The 18,411-nt window shown below is 42.4% G+C and overlaps 1 protein-coding gene across 1 annotated transcript; it reads left to right on the plus strand.

Moving 5' to 3' along the window:
• The first annotated feature begins 504 nt into the window (after window positions 1-504).
• On the plus strand, window positions 505-17,858 carry LOC130090253 (tumor necrosis factor receptor superfamily member 11B-like). Its single transcript, XM_056257715.1, has 3 exons — window positions 505-901; window positions 990-1,172; window positions 17,484-17,858. The coding sequence occupies exons 1-3, from the start codon at window positions 538-540 to the stop codon at window positions 17,792-17,794; spliced, it is 858 nt and encodes a 285-aa protein (XP_056113690.1). The 5' UTR covers window positions 505-537; the 3' UTR covers window positions 17,795-17,858.
• Window positions 17,859-18,411: the final 553 nt, after the last annotated feature.

The following is an 18,411-nucleotide window of genomic DNA, read 5'->3' on the forward strand; positions in this document are numbered from 1 at the left end:
TTACCTAGTATATGAAAATAGTATTTAACAAAGAAGTGTTGAACATATACATTTACAATAAAATATTGATAAAATTCAATTTTTAAAGTTAGTGTTTCTTCGTTTTTTAGTGTTTTATGTAGCATTTTGTTTACTATAGGTTTAAAGAATAATTTTAGTGCTGTGTGTGTGTGTGTGTGTGTGTGTGTGTGTGTGTGTGTGTGTGTGTGTGTGTGTGTGTGTGTGTGTGTGTGTGTGTGTGTGTGTGTGTGTGTGTGTGTGTGTGTGTGTGTGTGTGTGTGTGTGTGTGTGTGTGTGTGTGTGTGTGTGTGTGAAAAAAAAATCTTTTTTCTTGGTATGTTAACATATACAGTTTACAGTTAATCTACAAAACGACACTGTACTTTTATGATATAGTTGCATCAACCACAAAATAACAATAACTAAAAATACACTGTTACATACTGTAGATACAGTAATGTAAAATGACAAGTTATTTTTTCCATTTCAATGTTCTAGAAATATTGCAATGTTGAACATCACTTAGCTCTAGTGCTGATGCTACTATTACATATGGATGCATCGACAGTAGATGTCCCTACTTACCAGCACAAAGACCCGCTCACAGGGCAGATACTCGCATGCACACGCTGCCCCGCTGGAACCCACATGAGTGCGCACTGCACTGCAACTGAAGACACCGTCTGTTCGTCCTGTCCAAAGGACCATTTCACACAGTTCTGGAACTACTTGCCGAAATGCCTGTATTGCAGCACCTTCTGTGTAGAGAATCAATACATTAAGAAAGAATGCACTCCTACTAACAACAGAGTTTGTCAATGTAAAGAAGGCTATTTCTGGCAAGCTGACTTCTGCATCAAGCACACGGAGTGTCCATCTGGATACGGCGTCCGGCAGAATGGTATTTTACATGTTTCTGGGGTGTTTTGTTTTTCTGTGCTTCTTGTTCATAAATTAAGTTTGTGAAACATTTTTAAATGTATCCATAGGTACCTCACACAGTGATACAAAATGTGAGAAGTGTGCACGAGAAATGTTTTCCGCAGTCACATCCTCGACATCGCCGTGCGTAGAACACACCAATTGCACATCAATGGATCTTAAAGTGGTACTGAGAGGAACCGGCAAGCATGACAATTTATGCTCGACATGCAAGAATCTTCAGAATGACGGTAAATTCACTAAACTTTAGTCACGTCAAGTCAGATTTATTGTCCTCTGGCCAAATAAACATCAGGCACAGTGTGATTTATTCCAGGCTGCATCACAAATCAGATTGTAGATTAGCATTAAAAATGTTTCTTCCAACTCCTTCTGCTAGAAAATACATTGACATTTGGTGGGAACATGGTTGGTCATCGATGGACCAATGTTCTGATCCCAAGCCATACGTCCCTATAATTTTCTTTTCTTTTAGATTAAAACAATTTAGAATATTTTGCCATACAATGAGAGTTCATGGTGACCACTGGTCTGTCAAGCTCAAAAAGAAAAAAAGTTAGTGTAAGGTACTGATTGACTGTCACGCATGGCTGGCTAAAGCTATGGGGGATGCATGTATAAAGGTAGACGAAGATGAAGATGAAGGTAAACAGGTAATATTTAATAAATCCAACAGGTAATCCAATTCGAACAGAGAATACAACACATCCAAAACTGACGACACCGGACACCAGAGGTAGGGCACTCGAGTCTGACTCGAGTCGCAAATTTAAGGAATTGAGACTTGCTCGACTAAATGAAGAAAATGACTTTGACTTGACTTGACTTGACTTGACTTGACTTGACTTGACTTGACTTTGACTTGAGATCCAATGACTCGAGAATTACTTTATAACAACTAAAGTAATTAAATTAGTTTTTATATAAATTATAGCATCATCAATTGATAAACAAAATGTAAGCTACGGAACCCCCGACACCAGTGATCAGATGGGGAAAAATGCCACCAGAATTAATAAAGGCACCCAAAATTCAAGATATGGGGGCAAAAATGTTTTTTTTTATATTTATAACATATTATGATGAAAGCCATTTTTCCAGAATATTAGCACGTTTGCAAATGTGATATTGATTTTATACAACAGTAAAAATAAATATTGTGATAAGTGACATTTTAGACATAATATTGTCAATATTTTTTTTGCTCTATTCTCCAGCGACAATAGTTCCAAACAAGCAACAGCAAAAGACGTCTCTGCGGCACCCAACACACACAGTGTTTCGTCACTAAACGAATCCGTGGTTTTGAACGAATTGGTTCAGTGATTCAGTGACCCAGTAGTCTCTTCCTTCATTCCAGAATAAATCTACCGTTTTGAACGAATCAGTTAAATGCTTCCGTGACTCATTCATTAAGACAGTAGCTGTGTCCCAATTCAAGTCAAGTCATGTCACATTTATTTATATGGCGCTTTTTACAATACAGATTGTTTCAAAGCAGCTTTACAGATATAACAGGAAATTGCAACAAAATTCAGAGGCTGCATCCTTCGAAGGCCGCGGACCATGCCTTCGGAGTGCACGAAGGTCTAACCCATACCTGCCAAGTATCCCGTTTTGGCCGGGAAAGTCCCGTATTTTACCCTTCTTTCCCGCCGTCCTCCCGTATTAGGACTTTCCCGTAAATCTCCCGTATTTTAACCTGCGTTATTGAAAAATAATAATACCCCGGGCGGAGTAAAAAAAACAAAAAACATTCCCAATATGAGCTCTGTCACTAGCCTCGCGATAACTACAGGTACTGTAGGTGGCAGTTGTCGCGAGGTTAGTGTGTGAGGTCAGATGATGAGTGACAACGCGGGGGAAACAAAAAACAAACAAAAACAGAGACGGATGATGGACGCTATGACAGAGCAAGGCACTGCCAAAAAAACAAAACCCTCATGTACTAAATACCGCGATCAATGGGATAGCGAATTTACTTTTCTGAAGAGGAGCAGGGTGGGGGACAGTCACGCGTTTTGTAAGTTTTGTAACTGCGACTTTAGCATCTCACACGGGGAAGGAATGATGTATGTCAGCACGAGAAAGGGTGTTTTAGCATGGTACGAAAGATTGTTACAGAGAATAGGATGACGTTAGACAACAGAACTGTTTGCTCTACTCTCATGTAAAATTAACCACTCTGGCCCAGCCCACAAATACACTCCTTCCAAAACAGTTAATACAAAGTATGCAACAAATTTGTTCAATAACTCACTAAAAGAGTGAAGAAAAGTTATGTGAAATGAAAAGAAAAACTGCAAATGAAAAGAAAAACTGTAAAAGAAAAGCAATATGAAGTTAAAATAATGTGTGGAATGAAAATAAAATGTAAATGTGAAGACAAGCAATGTTAAATGAACAGAATATATGCAAATAAGCCTTTAAATAAATGCTCTTAATATATACCCTATATATACCATACATACATATACTGTATATATATATATATATATATATATATATATATGTGTGTGTGTGTGTGTGTGTGTGTGTGTGTTTTCATTTAGGCTATAACACTGTCTTAAAATGTAAGGGATACTGGAGCTTGGTTGGGGTGGTGGGACTGCTCGCGGTGGGCGCCGGAAAATTTCCCTTATTTTCAAATCCAAAACTTGACAGGTATGCTAACTGAGGGCAGAGTTGCCAGGTCTGCACAACAAAACCCACCCAATTGCTAATCAAAAGAAGTGGAATCACAACCAAAACTAACCCAAATGTGGGGGGCGGGGTATCACTAAAGTAAAGACAACTTCAACCTTTCAACCTGTTGCTTGTTTGGAACTATTGTCGTTGGAGAATAGAGCAAAAAAATATTGACAATATTATGTCTAGAATTTCACTTATCACAATATTTATTTTTACTGTTCGTGCAATCGTGCTAATATTCTGGAAATATGGCTTAATATCATAAGTTATAAATAACATATATATGACTATACAATTAACAACCCACAGCAACAGTGTACAAGTATCCAGATTTTAAAAAGAGAAATAGAGGCAGAAAAATTGGCTTTTATTTTTATTTGAGTTTTTATTGGATTTTGACATGCTTCAACACTGACGACAAGACCATAACCAGGTAAAATATGTATGGTTAAACTGTGTAATGTCACTTTTATATCATTAGCAAATGATTAGTTAACCTAGTTTGTTTCTTATGTTAAATGTACTGTAACTGTGACCATATAAATTGAGTGGTCTGCTCCTTGCTCCAGAAAATAAAAAATTAAATAGGCCTATTTTAATTTTAACAAAAGTTTTGCCTTCAGCCTTCGAAGGGTGCAGCCACAATTGGGACGCAGGTAGTGATGGTTCAGTGATTCACTTGCTTCGTTCCAGAATGAATCAGCTGTTTGAACAAATCAGTTAAATGAATGCTTCTATGACTCATTCAAGACAATGAACTGGCAGTTTTAATTCAAAATTAAATGTATAATTTATTACCCCCACCCGTTTATTTTTTTCTATATTCAAAATTCTATATTTAAATCATTAATCTCATAATGTTATTAATGCTGTTGTAACTCCAGTGTAAATGCATGGATTATGTATACATTAACATGGTTAGAAAAAAATGGCCCTGGAAATCAATTTAAGAGTCAAATATTGGCCCTTAATGGGAAAGTTAGTTTCTGTAACTTCCCTGTAGGTGATATTCCATAAAAAAAAATATGCAAGCAAAGTTAAACATATGACATTTACTACTATAAAACCAACATAATTAATGCATCACACTTGTGAATTTACCTTCAACTGTTTTATCTTTAGCATTTTTTAATTGTAGCATAATATAATTGTTATTATAATAATTCCAATAATTCCATTTAATAATTATAAATTCATACTATAATAAATTATATAACTATGTATTACGGTATAAATGTATACTTAAGAAAGTTCGTAATTTCTGAGAGAAAAATAAATAAGGTCAAGGCCAATATAAACTAATTTCCCTTTCGAACGGTCACTTCGTATTGCGTAGCTATACGCAGTGGGGAAACTCCTTTTCCTCGATTTACTGAAGCCTATATGTAAAACGCATTTGCAGCTGCACAGCTAGCACACTGAGCGTCTGACACGCTCATAGGCTGTGCTGCAGCAACTGCACATCCAATGGCGCGGGCGACTCTGACGCGCGACCAATGAGCTAGCCCAAAGTCAGAGCCCGCCGAGGGGGCGTGGCCCAGCCCATATAGACCCCCGAATTCGCCATTATAGCAGATTTTACTCCTTCAGCGACAGTACACATGTCCCTGAGCTTTTTACTGTGTATTCGCCGTCGAACAAGCCTTTCAGCCTGAGCGAGCTTCTCTTCAGCAGACTTCGCCTGCACGTCGATTGTCTCCTGACGCCGTCTCACCTGTGGCTATCCGGCGACATCCTATATCCTTTGCATTATATTGTGTTCTTTTCAGTATGCCTCGTTCATCCTGCGCCACGTGCGGAGGCCGTCTGCACGAGGCAGACCAGCACACGAGCTGCATTTCCTGCCTGGGTGTCGACCACGCAGAGAATGCTCTCTCTGCTGGCGGATGTGCGGCCTGCGACAGCATGCCTATCTCCGTGCTGCGCAATCGGCTAGCTCCCTCTCGGGACGGCGATGCCGCTTCAACCACGCTTTCCATTCCGAGGAAGAAGAAGCGTCGCAGCCAACGGCAACCGGAGGGTATGGAGATTTGTGAACGCACGCCGGCCGCGTCCCCGCGTGCTTCACTTTCTCCGACTCAAACGCCATCACCGGTCCTGTTCGCAGGAGACCAGCGCCCCCCAACCCCCCCCATCCCCCCCCCCCCCCACACGTGGTGGGCCTCGTCTCCTTCGGCGGATCTCTCGAGCGCGACGACAGCCTATCCATCGCCGCTTCTGAGGACGAGTGGCCGGGCTCTCTCGACCCCGTCACCGCTTCTCAATCGGTGGCCAGTGGATTAGCGACCAGGACGAACTCCGACGCCGAAATGCTTCGGATCCTGACGAAGGCCGTCGCGGACCTCGAGCTCGAGTGGGCCTCGCCCGAGGAGCCGCCTCGTAGTCGGCTGGATGGATGGGATCTGGAGGGGCGCCAGCAGGCCCCGCGTCACAAACCGGCGCCATTTTTCCCCGAGGTCCACGAGGAGCTAACCAAGGCCTGGCGCGCTCCATACTCAGCACGTGTGGGATCTGCAGTTTCCGCGACGCTCTCCTCCGTGGATGGCGCAGCGGAAAAGGGTTATGAGTCTTTACCGCCCCTTGAAGAGGCCGTGGCAGCTCATCTTTGCCCGAACACTGCAGCTAGCTGGCGAGCTAGAGCCGCTCATCCCAACAAACCCTGCCGTAACACCTCAGCCCTTGCTGGACGCGCGTACTCCGCCTCCGGTCAGGCTGCATCGGCCCTGCACACGATGGCCGTGTTGCAGGTCTACCAGGCCAAACTCCTCCGGTCCATGGACGAGGCTGGTCCGGACCCGGAGACCTTTCGGGACCTGAGGAGTGCTACAGACTTAGCGCTGCGTGCTACTAAGGCTACAGCACAGGCCATCGGAAGAAACATGGCGAGCTTGGTCGTGCTCGAGCGCCATCTTTGGTTTAACCTCACCGAGATCAAGGAGGCCGACAGAACGAGGTTTCTCGACGCCCCGGTGTCCAGCTCCGTTCTCTTCGGCCCGGCGGTGAAGGGATTCTCGGAAAGGTACACAGAGGCACAGAAAGCGTCCCAGGCCATGCGACACTTCTTGCCGAAACGTTCGAGCTCCGCGACCAGCAAGCCCAAGCCGCCGCCTTCGCCTCATCCAGCCAAGCCGGTGAAACAGGCCTCTCAGCCCCGCCCTGCGGCTGATAGCCAACGCCAGTCAAGGCCCGCGAAGCGCTACCCGCTCCCCAGGCGTCAAGGCCCTCGACCCAGCGCCGTGGCCGACCAGGTGCCTCCGAAGTCGTCCTAGCACGGAGGGGAAAGAGAGAGGGCTCGTGTCTCGCGCTAGCCGGACCACCCTCGAAAAAAACAGCAAAACTTCCCACAGCTCCCTGTTCAGTTCAGGCGGCTGGGGATTTTATTATTGTAAACAGGCCCGCAGCAGTGAGCGCGTCTTTGCAAACAAACGCCGTTTTCACGGCGACCCAAATAAAGCACAAAAAGAGCATGTTTCACAATCACAACACACGGGTTCACGGTCCCCCTTCACTAGGCGGCCCCCGCCCTGTTGTAACACTGACTTCCCCCCGGGCAAAAGCCTATATAGTCAGTCAAACACTCAGTATGTGCACAAATCACATTATAAGGGTATCAGGTCCCCCTATGTTAGGCGGTCCCCCCCATTCAGTGTGTCACGCCCTAGCCACACGGGTGATGGCCTGGCAAGCCATCCCTGGTGTGTCGAGTTGGGTCATAAACACTATAAAGCGAGGCTACTCGCTCCAATTCGCTCGCAGACCCCCGAAATTCCAGGCGGTTATCGAGACATCGGTGAGAAGCGCCGTGGGTCACGTGCTTCGCACCGGAGTTCAGGAATTATTACCAAAAGGAGCGATAGAGTCAGTCCCTCCCGCGCTAATGTATTCGGGGTTTTACAGCCGCTATTTTCTAATTCCAAAGAAAGACGGCGGGCTCAGACCCATACTAGATCTGAGGCGTTTGAACAGGGCTCTCATGAGACGGCCTTTCAGAATGTTAACACTCAAACAAATTCTCGCGCAAGTTCGCCCGGGGGATTGGTTTGTTTCAATGGATCTGAAAGATGCATACTTTCATATTCAGATCGACCCTCGTCACAGGCCATTCTTGAGATTCGCCTTCGAGGGGAGGGCATATCAATACACCGTTCTGCCGTTCGGTCTGTCTCTGGCACCCCGTACATTCACGAAATGTATGGATGCAGCGCTCTCCCCGCTGAAAAGCCAGGGAGTGCGTGTGCTGAATTATCTCGACGACTGGCTGGTGCTAGCGCAGTCGAGAGACAAACTAATAGTTCACAGGGATTTGATTCTCGGCCATTTAAAATGCCTGGGTCTCACAATCAATGTTGCCAAAAAGGAACTGAACCCCAGCCAGACTGTGGTCTTTCTGGGCACGGTTTTAGACTCGGTGACAATGAAAGCGCGGCTCACTCAAGAGCGCGCGCTCTCTGTGCAGACACTGGCAGCCGCATTCAGGGCGCGCGAGCGCGCGCCTCTGAAGAGGTTTCAGAAACTGCTTGGTCTAATGGCAGCCGCATCATCAGTACCCCACATGGGATTACTGCGCATGCGCCCGCTGCAGCACTGGCTGAAACGCCGTGTGCCAACCCATGCATGGCAGTCAGGCAGCCTGCGCATTATGGTGAATCACGGGTGTTTAAGAACACTGATTCCCTGGCGGGCTCAGGACTGGTACCGCAAGGGGGTGACCATGGGGATAGTTTCCAGGAGGAAGGTGGTTTTTACAGACGCATCCAACATGGGTTGGGGAGCGCTGCACGAGGGCAAGCCTGCCTCCGGCCTCTGGTCGAGCACGGAGCAGAGCTTACATATCAACTGTCTGGAAATGAAAGCAGTTGGTTTGGCCCTGGAAGCTTTTCTGTCAAACCTCAGGGGTCACCACGTCCTGGTCCGTACAGACAACGTGTCTGTGGTGGCCTACATAAATCGCCAGGGCGGCATCAGGTCAGGCAACCTGTATGCTATGGCGAGGGACCTCCTCATGTGGGCACAGGCCAATCTGAGCTCTCTGAGAGCAGTGCATGTCCCGGGCGTCCAGAATGTGGGCGCGGATATGCTCTCAAGGGGCAACACTCCTTCAGGGTTCAGTGTTGACACTCCTTCAACACTCCTTCAGGTTCAGGGACCGTCAGAGTGGTCCCTGAACCCTCAGACGGTCAGTCTAATATGGGAGATGTTCGGCGAGGCTGAAGTCGGCGAGGCCGAAGTCGACCTTTTCGCCTCGAGAGCCAACACCCACTGCAGGGTGTTCTTCTCGAAAAACAGGGACGCGCTGGCTCATCTCTGGCCCAGGCGCCCCCTTTACGCTTTTCCCCCCGTCTCGATGATCCCACAAGTTATCGAGCGGGTCAGGGAGAGCGGATGCCCAGTCCTTCTGGTGGCTCCTCTCTGGAAATCCAGACCATGGTTTCCGGAACTGGTTCAGTTGTCAGACACGACCCCCTGGCCTGTTCCGATGAGGAAGGATCTCCTCACACAGGCCAACGGAACGATATGGCATCCCCGACCCGATTTATGGGCCCTCCATGTGTGGCCCCTAAACGGGTACCCGGGGACCTTCCTGACAGGGTCTTAAGCACTATCTCTGAAGCAAGGGCCCCGTCTACTCGGCGCCTTTATGCTTTAAAGTGGTCGGGTTTTTCCAGCTGGTGCTCGAGAAATCGTATTGACCCAGAGTCATGTGAGGTTTCGGTGGTGCTCTCCTTCCTGCAGGAGCTACTGGACGCGGGCCGCACCCCGTCCATGCTCAAAGTGAGCCATCACAGCGCATCATGCTCTGGTGGCTGGCCAATCACTAGGAAGGAATGACCTGGTGGTAAAGTTTCTGAAAGGTGCTAGGAGGATTAACCCCTCCAGGCCCCCTTCGGTGCCGCCTTGGGACCTCTCCACGGTCCTTAGGGCCCTGAGGGGACCACCTTTTGAGCCGCTCCAGTCGGTTGATCTAAAACCACTTTCGCTAAAGACTGCTCTCCTGTTGGCATTGGCATCTATCAAGCGAGTGGGAGATCTGCAGGCCCTCTCTGTGAGTCCTGCATGTTTGGAGTTTGGATCGGATGACTCCAGAGTCATTCTCAAACCCAGGCATGGTTACGTACCCAAGGTGCTCTCAACGCCGTTTAGAGCACAAGTTATTACGCTGTTAGCCCTTCCCCCTTCTGCCGAGGATGGGGAGGTTAATCTTCTCTGCCCTGTCAGGGCGTTGAGAATCTATCTGGAGCGTTCTGCGTCTTTTAGACAATCAGAACAGCTGTTTGTCTGCTTTGGTGGCCGATCTAAGGGTGATCCAGTCACTAAGCAAAGACTGTCTAGATGGATAGTGGATGCCATTTCTTTGGCCTACACCTCAGTGGGTCAGGTTTGCCCCATAGGTGTCAAGGCCCATTCGACCAGAGGTATGGCCTCATCGTGGGCTTGGTCATCTGGTTTTCCCATTCAAGATATTTGTGATGCGGCCGGCTGGTCCTCGCCTTCCACATTTATGAAGTTCTATAATATGGAGGTACCTTCCCTGCAGGCGATGGTGCTTTCGGTATGATTGAGACCTGACAGTGGCTGGTCTTGTCCACAAAAATTACTGTGCATAATCACATACATATTTATATAAACCCGCTTCGGCCGGTAATAAAGTTATACTAATAATCCCGACGGTGTCTGGTTTTGTTAGTATATTCTGTTAGTTGTTACTGACTTTATATATATTATTCAGACCCGACTGTGTCTGGTCTGTTATATACACTACCGTTCAAAAGTTTGGGGTCAGTGAGAATTTTATTTTTATTTTTTGGAGGAAAGAAATCAATACTTTTATTTATCAAGGAATAATTAATTTGATCGAAAGTGACAGTAAAGACATTTATAATGTTACAAAAGTCTTTTGAACTTCCTATTCATCAAAGAATCCAAAAAAAAAAAAAAAAACTGTACAACTGACAGACCAACAACTGTTTCAACATTGATAATAATAATAAATGTTTCTTGAGCATCAAATCCTCATATTATACTGATTTGTGAAGGATCATTTGACACTGAAGACACTGACACTGGTGATGCTGAAAATTCAGCTTTGATCACAGGAATAAATTACACTTTACTATATATTCACACAGAAAACAGCTGATTTACACTGGAATAATATTTAATACTATAACTGATTTTTGTTGTATTTTTAATCAAATAAGCGCAGCCATGGTTAGCAGAAGAGAATTCTTAAGTATTTAAAATCGTACCGACCCCAAACTTTTGAACGGTAGTGTATATACGTATATGCATATGTTATTGGGTTCTGGCTTGTTCTGTTAGCTCAGGGGTCCTGAGTTGCAGTGCAACCAGTTACTCAGGGTGCGGCGTTTTGCATGGCGTCCCCACTGCGTATAGCTACGCAATACGAAGTGACCGTTCGAAAGGGAACTACTCGGTTACTATCGTAACCTCAGTTCCCTGAGAGAGGGAACGAGTATTGCGTAGCCGGCTGCACTATAGTAACTGGTGAAGTTGTCGCTTCAGTCATATAAACCTGCTATAATGGCGAATTCGGGGGTCTATATAGGCTGGGCCACGCCCCCTCGGCGGGCTCTGACGTTGGGCTAGCTCATTGGTCGCGCGTCAGAGTCGCCCGCGCCATTGGATGTGCAGTTGCTGCAGCACAGCCTATGAGCGTGTCAGACGCTCAGTGTGCTAGCTGTGCAGCTGCAAATGCGTTTTACATATAGGCTTCAGTAAATCGAGGAAAAGGAGTTTCCCCACTGCGTATAGCTACGCAATACTCGTTCCCTCTCTCAGGGAACTGAGGTTACGATAGTAACCGAGTAGTTTATTTCTGTTTTTGGAACTTGAACACGTGTGACTTTCTCCCATCTCTGCACTGAACTTCTTCTTCTTCTTCTTCTTCTTCTTCTTGTTTATTGGCGGTTGGCAAACCAGCTTTTAGGTGCATTACCGCCACCAACTGAACTGGAGTGTGGAACCGCAATGCGGAAGGACTACTCTTACTAAAAATAATAATAATAAATTTTTATTTTTAATTAAAAGATTCCTTAGTTAGTTACTTATATTCTCAAATATAATTTTGATGCTTTTATATATATATTGCAACACCTCATCTTTCATGCCTTGTTTTCTTGCCAACAGATTTTTAATGACATAGCCTTGGATTCCTTTTTCCTGCCATTTTATAAGCAACACTCGTCTTTCATTGTCATACAATGTACAATATAATATTACATGTTCAACTGTCTCTTCTAAATTGACTGCACAACCCATTATGATGCTTTTTTATTTTATATAGATTCCCATTAAGTCCAGTATGACCTATACGTAATCTTGTTATAATCAATTCTTCTTCTTCTTAGTGTTGTTGTGAATCCTCTTCCTATACCAACATTTTCTTGAGTACTGTAAAAATGTCTTCCCTTTTTTCTCTATCCCACATTTTCTCCCATATATATAATTTGTAGCTTTACTAATAATTGCCTTGGTTTCAGATTTGCTCATGAGAATTGTGATTTCAACATTATTGCATTTTAATTTAGTTATTTGCTAGTTTATCCAATATTTCATTTCGTTTTATTCCTACATGAGCAGGAATCCAAAGTAAGTTAATGTTAATTCCTTGATTATACAATACGTACACAATATATCACATATTAGATCCTGTCTATACAGTAAGAATGACCATATTTCAGGCTTTTTAGAGCTGCTAAAGAGTCAGAGCATAAGACTACCTTGTCTAGCCTTGTTTCTTCCACAAACTGTAGAGCCCGATATATTGCTACAAGCTCAGCTGTAAACACCATTAAATTATCTGAAATTCTCTTTTTAATAGCAACCTGGTATTTTGGAACATATACTGCAGTTCCTACTTTTCCAGATTCTGGATCTTTTGATCCATCTGTAAAAAATATCTAAGAAGTTACTATATTTTTGTTTTATGTATTGGTTCACTAAATGTTCAACTGTTGTGTACTTATTTTCTTTAATTAGTTCTTGTACGTGTGTCAAGTCACAGGTCAAGTCACTTTCATTTATATAGCGCTTTTAACAATATGGCTTTTTTCAAAGCAGCTTTACAGTGATAATAGGAAATGACAGTAACGGAGATTGTTTTGGCTTTACAGCAGCTCTAGAATGAAGTTATTGTCCAGCTAAGTTAGTTTTGATTGATAGATTCACTTCCGTTGCACAGATCATCATTAGTTATTAACTTAGGGTCTAACACGACACCGTTCTAACAGGAAACCCTTAACGCGCTCTGGCCGGTCATTCACAAAACAGTCCCTGGTGTCTCGAGAACGCACTCTCTGAAATAGGTTCCAAGGTGCAAAAGATTATCAGTTATCTCTGCGCAAACCTCAAAAACACAGACCCGCGAAAAATGCAGACGTCGTGCACATGCGCATCACGTGTTCAGTCCATAGGTATGCGCACTTGAATATATATGTGCGCAGGCGTGTAGTCCTTCTTTACAAACCAACCCTCAACAAACTACTTGAACGGAGGTCTTACGGGCTTGGGACGACATGAGGGTGAGTCATTAATGACATAATTTTCATTTTTGGTTGAACTAACCCTTTAATCCTTTCTTACATCTGATTCCAAGCAGAGCACTGAATCCATACCTTGCTGAAATCCACTTTATATGGTGAGAACAGGTTTCTGCTTTCAATAAAATATATTAATCTTTTAGTCACCATTTTTCCATAATTTTACAAATAATTGATGTTAGTGCTATAGGTCTATAGCTAGTGACTTCTGATTGATCCTTTCCAGGTTTTTTAATAGGAATAACAATTGAATGTTTCCAGCTAGAAGGGAGCATACCTGTTATCCTGTTACTTTATTGTATGTTTCAGTATAAATTGAGCGTCAGCGTCAGTTCTGGCAGGCAAGGTAGTCAAGATGCTGCTAACGCTATTGGCCGTCAATACGGTCTCATCAGCGATCTGCTCAGCTGAGCTGCATCTGCGCATCTGCTGTTCATCTCCCCTCGCTGCTAATGACTACGCTCAAATCAGGGCGCCCTATTTAAGCAGATTCAGTTCGCTCCTAACTGCTCGCTGCTCGCTCTCTGCAATCGTTGCTCGCTCTCTGCAACCCACCTGGCGTTATTTCCCTGTCAAATGTGGAGAGCACATTATTGTAGCGCGAAAGTACATTAATATAATGCGCGAGCGTGAATCTCTCTGCTCGCGCGCGGAATATGATGTGCCGAGCGTGAATCTCTCTGCTCGTGCGCGGAATATGATGTGCCGAGCGCGAATCTCTCTGCGCACGCGCGGAATATAATGTGCCGAACGCGAATCTCTCTGCTCGCGCGCAGGAACTGGGTGCGCGCTCTCAGATACACTTCTCTTGTAAGAATTCTTTCTCTGGGCTCGCTCAGAGAATATGCCTGCACTTAAAACGTGTTCAGTGCAATCGCGAATCTCTCCTCTTCCCCAGCTAACAATTTTAGGTTATAAGAACGTTTTCATAACGTTCCCATTAAGTTATAAAAACGTTATTTCTGAATGTTCTAGGGAATTTCAAAACGTCCAGTTTTTTAGTATTAACGTTATTTCTTGGTTATAAGAACGTTCAATTCTCCCGTTATATAATAAATATGTATTAACGTTATTTCGTGTGTTATATATGTGTGTTCTTGACTTAATGGACCTGACAGAACTTGACTAGCCTTTTCAGAAAGGTGTTCTATCATGCTGTAGCATATCTCATCTTCCCCTGGGGATGTTTCAATACCTCTTTTAAGTTCAAATAAAGAGAATAGAACATCCATGGAACTTTCAATTCCATTCCATTTCAACATCAGGGTTTTCTCTTTTAACTATCTCCCTAGATCTCTTTTCCTCTTCTGATAGATTCTCATTACTATGGATCTTAATAAATGCTTTGGGTAACATTTCAGATTTATTGCTGTCAGATTTAGCATTTTTTTTCCTTCATATTTTAACACAGGTATATCTTTGTTTTTCCTAATTCCTCCCATTTTCCTTATCATATCCCAGATGTCTGATATCTGTTTCCCATCCTATTGAGTTAATAAAATCCTTCCAATATGTTCTCTTTGCTACTCTTATAGATCTTCGCACTGTTGCTTGAGCTTTTCTGTAACAAACAAGATCACAGAAAGCAAATGTTAATTTAACTTTTCTAAATGCATTATTCCTTTCTTCTATTGCATCTCCACATTCATTATTGGAACTGCTTTCCTTTTCTTTGTTTCTTTGATTTCAGTACCATCCCTATTATCTCCATTGCTGAATTATGTATAGCACTACAAATTATGGAGTTATACTCTCAACTTCAACATGTAGTTAACTTAATTGAATTAATCTATTATTACATTCTATTTTAAATTTCTTCCAATCTACATTCCTTAGTTTCCATTTAGGTATATAATCTTTATCTGATATCTGTACCTCTATTCCAATATTACATTATATAGGGTAACGGTCACTGCCAATAGTTGACTCCTTTAAAACTTTAGATTCAGCCATATCTTTAGAAACTAAAGTGAGATCCAACACTGATTCTTGGCCATGTACTATATCTAACCCTGTACCATTACCATCATTAAGGTAAATCAATCCTTCTTCATTTAACATTTCCCCAACTATACTTCCTCATAAAGTATAATATGCGTTAAAATTACCACACCAAATTACCATATTATTATTAGATCTCCCTATATCTTCAAGTATCTCTTTAGTAAGTCTATTACAAGAATTATAAAAATGTATCACTGTAATACTCCTATTATTGTTTTATAAAAGTAACCACTCCACCTCCATTACTTTCGTACACTTGTATATCCATTTAATATAAAATCAAGATGTTGTTTTAACCATGTTTCTTGTATGCATATAACCTTAGGTTTATTATCTATTTCATCAATAAACTTTTTAAACTCTTGTCCATTTGAAATAAGGCTTCTAGCATTCCACTGTAATATATTCAATCCTGTCATATAGTTTTCCCATTTGACATTTGTGAGCCTGCAGGTCCTGCTCTAAGTGCTTCATTAATTGCTTCTAGCGTGATATCTTTCAGAATTTTTCTGCTGCCCTGATTATATTCTTTATTCTTTCTGTTCTACTAGATATTTGAGCTGAGCAATTAATTACTTCTGCTAAGAATGTCAGGAACTGATTTTTGTTCACTATTAGAGATTCATTTGTCACCCTACAATGACTCTTCTAACGCTCCGGCTCGCCCACTGTACTTTGATGGCCATGCTGAATGGGAGCAGATGTACTCTTGACTCTCTTGATTGCCTCTGCATATGAGATCCCTTCTGTCACTTTACTGTTCTGAATCCTTGCTGCTTTTTTCTTTACAGCACATCCCCCATATGCTCTCCACCACAGATACAGCATTTTTTGCTTTGTTCCTTCTCCACACTTTCCATACTGATGCTCTTCACCACATTTCCCACAGCGTTGCTTAGCATGACACACAGCCACCACATGTCCATACCTTTGACAATTGAAACATCTCAAGGGAGGTGGAATATTACTGGGTAGATCATAAGCCCTAGCATTACTCTAGATGGCAATTTAATCTCCTGAAAATTAATCAAGACCAATAGTCTGTCCTTTGTCACTTAATTTCTCACATATTGCCATCTCTTAACCTTTATTACCTTTGCTCCAGTAATGTTGTTCTTAATCACTTTTTCTGACATGTCAGTCGGAACACCATATATCACTCCCTTAACCCACCTTCTCTCTTCCCATTTTACACATTTCACTGAATTACCTGCCAATGATTTTAGTTTCAGTGCCTTGTCACACTGTCACTACAAAAGAGTAGTATATTTACATCACGTAGCATTTTAGCATGATCAATATTTTCTATTTTTGCTTTCAACGCTTCCGTTAATTTCAGTGGATTACGAGATCCTTTTGATTCAAATTTCACAATTACCTTGTATTCTTCCTTCCTTGTTTGAGTGTGCTGATTCTTGTCATCACTATCCGTCATGCACCTTCCTTCATTTAGTTTTTTACTTTTACCTTTCCTACTGGCTTACTTCCATCCAACACTATTCAAATTTCCATCTGCACCTTCATCCATGTCATCCATTTCTTGTTCACTTCCTGACTCACCATCACTTCCCATCATTCCTGTTCTAGTCACAGTTCAGTGTTGCCGTACCACCTTTCCCTCGCTAGACGGACACTGAACTGAACATACTGTATATACAGGTGATAATGAGTGAACAGCTGAACAGCTGAATTAGTGTCCGTGACAACAAATGAGTGACGAAGGCAGACGATGATGAAACACAGAGTCCAAACAAAAGTGATTGTGACATTGACTCACCATTCAGTAAATTTTGACTGATATTCCTGCCTTCCCCCAAAGCTCTATTTTCGCCTGTATGTGTGTCCAGAATTGTTTTAGTTTTTTTAATTGTGTGCCATGCTTCATTACTAAACCCAAAAACAAAACAGAAATGGTTAATGCTGACAGGGTTTCTGGGCCCCCTGAACAGTTTTTTTGCCTTTTGACCCTGTTAATTGCGTTCCGGAAGTAGAACTGGAATTTGGTTTGTGTTCCACAAAAAAAAAAAAAAAAAAAAAAAACAGAAAATGGATTTGGAATGACACAATGTTTTCTAAATAATTACATATTTTTATTATTTTATTCTTATTTTTACATTTTATGTTTGAGCTAACTGAAACATAATTGCTGTTTTAAATAGCTTTTTATATAGTAAAGCAAAAAGTCAGAACATGAAGATAAATTGTTTGTTTGTTTGTTTGTTTGTTTGTTTGTTTGTTTGTTTGTTTGTTTGTTTGTTTCACTGTTTTTGCTCATTTCCTGTCTAGGTGGTTTATCTATACTAAAACATTTCCTGCCAGACTTCTTCGCCAATGAAAGAAATCGCCAATCCAAACTCTACAGATTTGTGAGAGATCATCTTGGCCAGAACCTGCAAGGGAAACATTCTCTGTTTTCCAAAAAATCACTCTTACTTCATTGCATTTCAGAGTGGATTAGAGGTGCTACTATAGACCAGCTGAGAAAATTGCCAATGCAACTCAGAGAAAGTAACATTCACAACACTGCAGACAAACTCTCAAAAATGTTCAAAGAGTTAGATGCCTCAAATTGTGATTGTAAAGTTGCAACACTGTAAATCAGCTTGTTATGATTTTTTGGGGATTCCCTCCTAAAGCCAGTAAACAGGTTTGTTTTGTTTTTTTAATGTGCATTTTTTGCTTTTAACTGTGCTATTTTTTGTCTCTTGACATGATGAACAAGCATGAGATTATGTTTGGGGCTGAAAGAAGCATTCATCCCTTTTGAAAAGTAAATGAACCACCAGTTTGAATGTTTAAAGTAACTTGCAGTACTCTTTCTCTCCGAGTTGTGCTCTTTCATCTTTACAACAACACACAACAAAGCACCTGTCAGTGTGAATGTTTCTGAGGAAATTTTAGCCCAATAATTTACTCAATTAAAGAAAATGTGTTCCCCTCTTAAAAATTATAAGATTTGTGTTTTTTTGCTACCACTGAATGAATTGCGAAGAAAATTATTTTATATTAAGACCTTCCTTTTCATGAAATCATACAATCTCAAACCTGTACTGGCTGGTAAAATGAAAATTGGTTTTTCAGGTTTTTTGGCTGAACACAAAATACAATCTTTTGAAGAATGTTGGTAACCAGTTGATGGGCCCCATTGACTTCCATAGTATGTTTTTTCCTACTATGGAAGTCAATGAGGTACATCAACTGTCTGGTTATATTC

This window comes from Rhinichthys klamathensis, unplaced genomic scaffold (assembly GCF_029890125.1).
Source record: "Rhinichthys klamathensis goyatoka isolate OS25496 unplaced genomic scaffold, OSU_Roscu_1.1 h1tg000006l_1, whole genome shotgun sequence".
Lineage (NCBI taxonomy): Eukaryota > Metazoa > Chordata > Actinopteri > Cypriniformes > Leuciscidae > Rhinichthys > Rhinichthys klamathensis.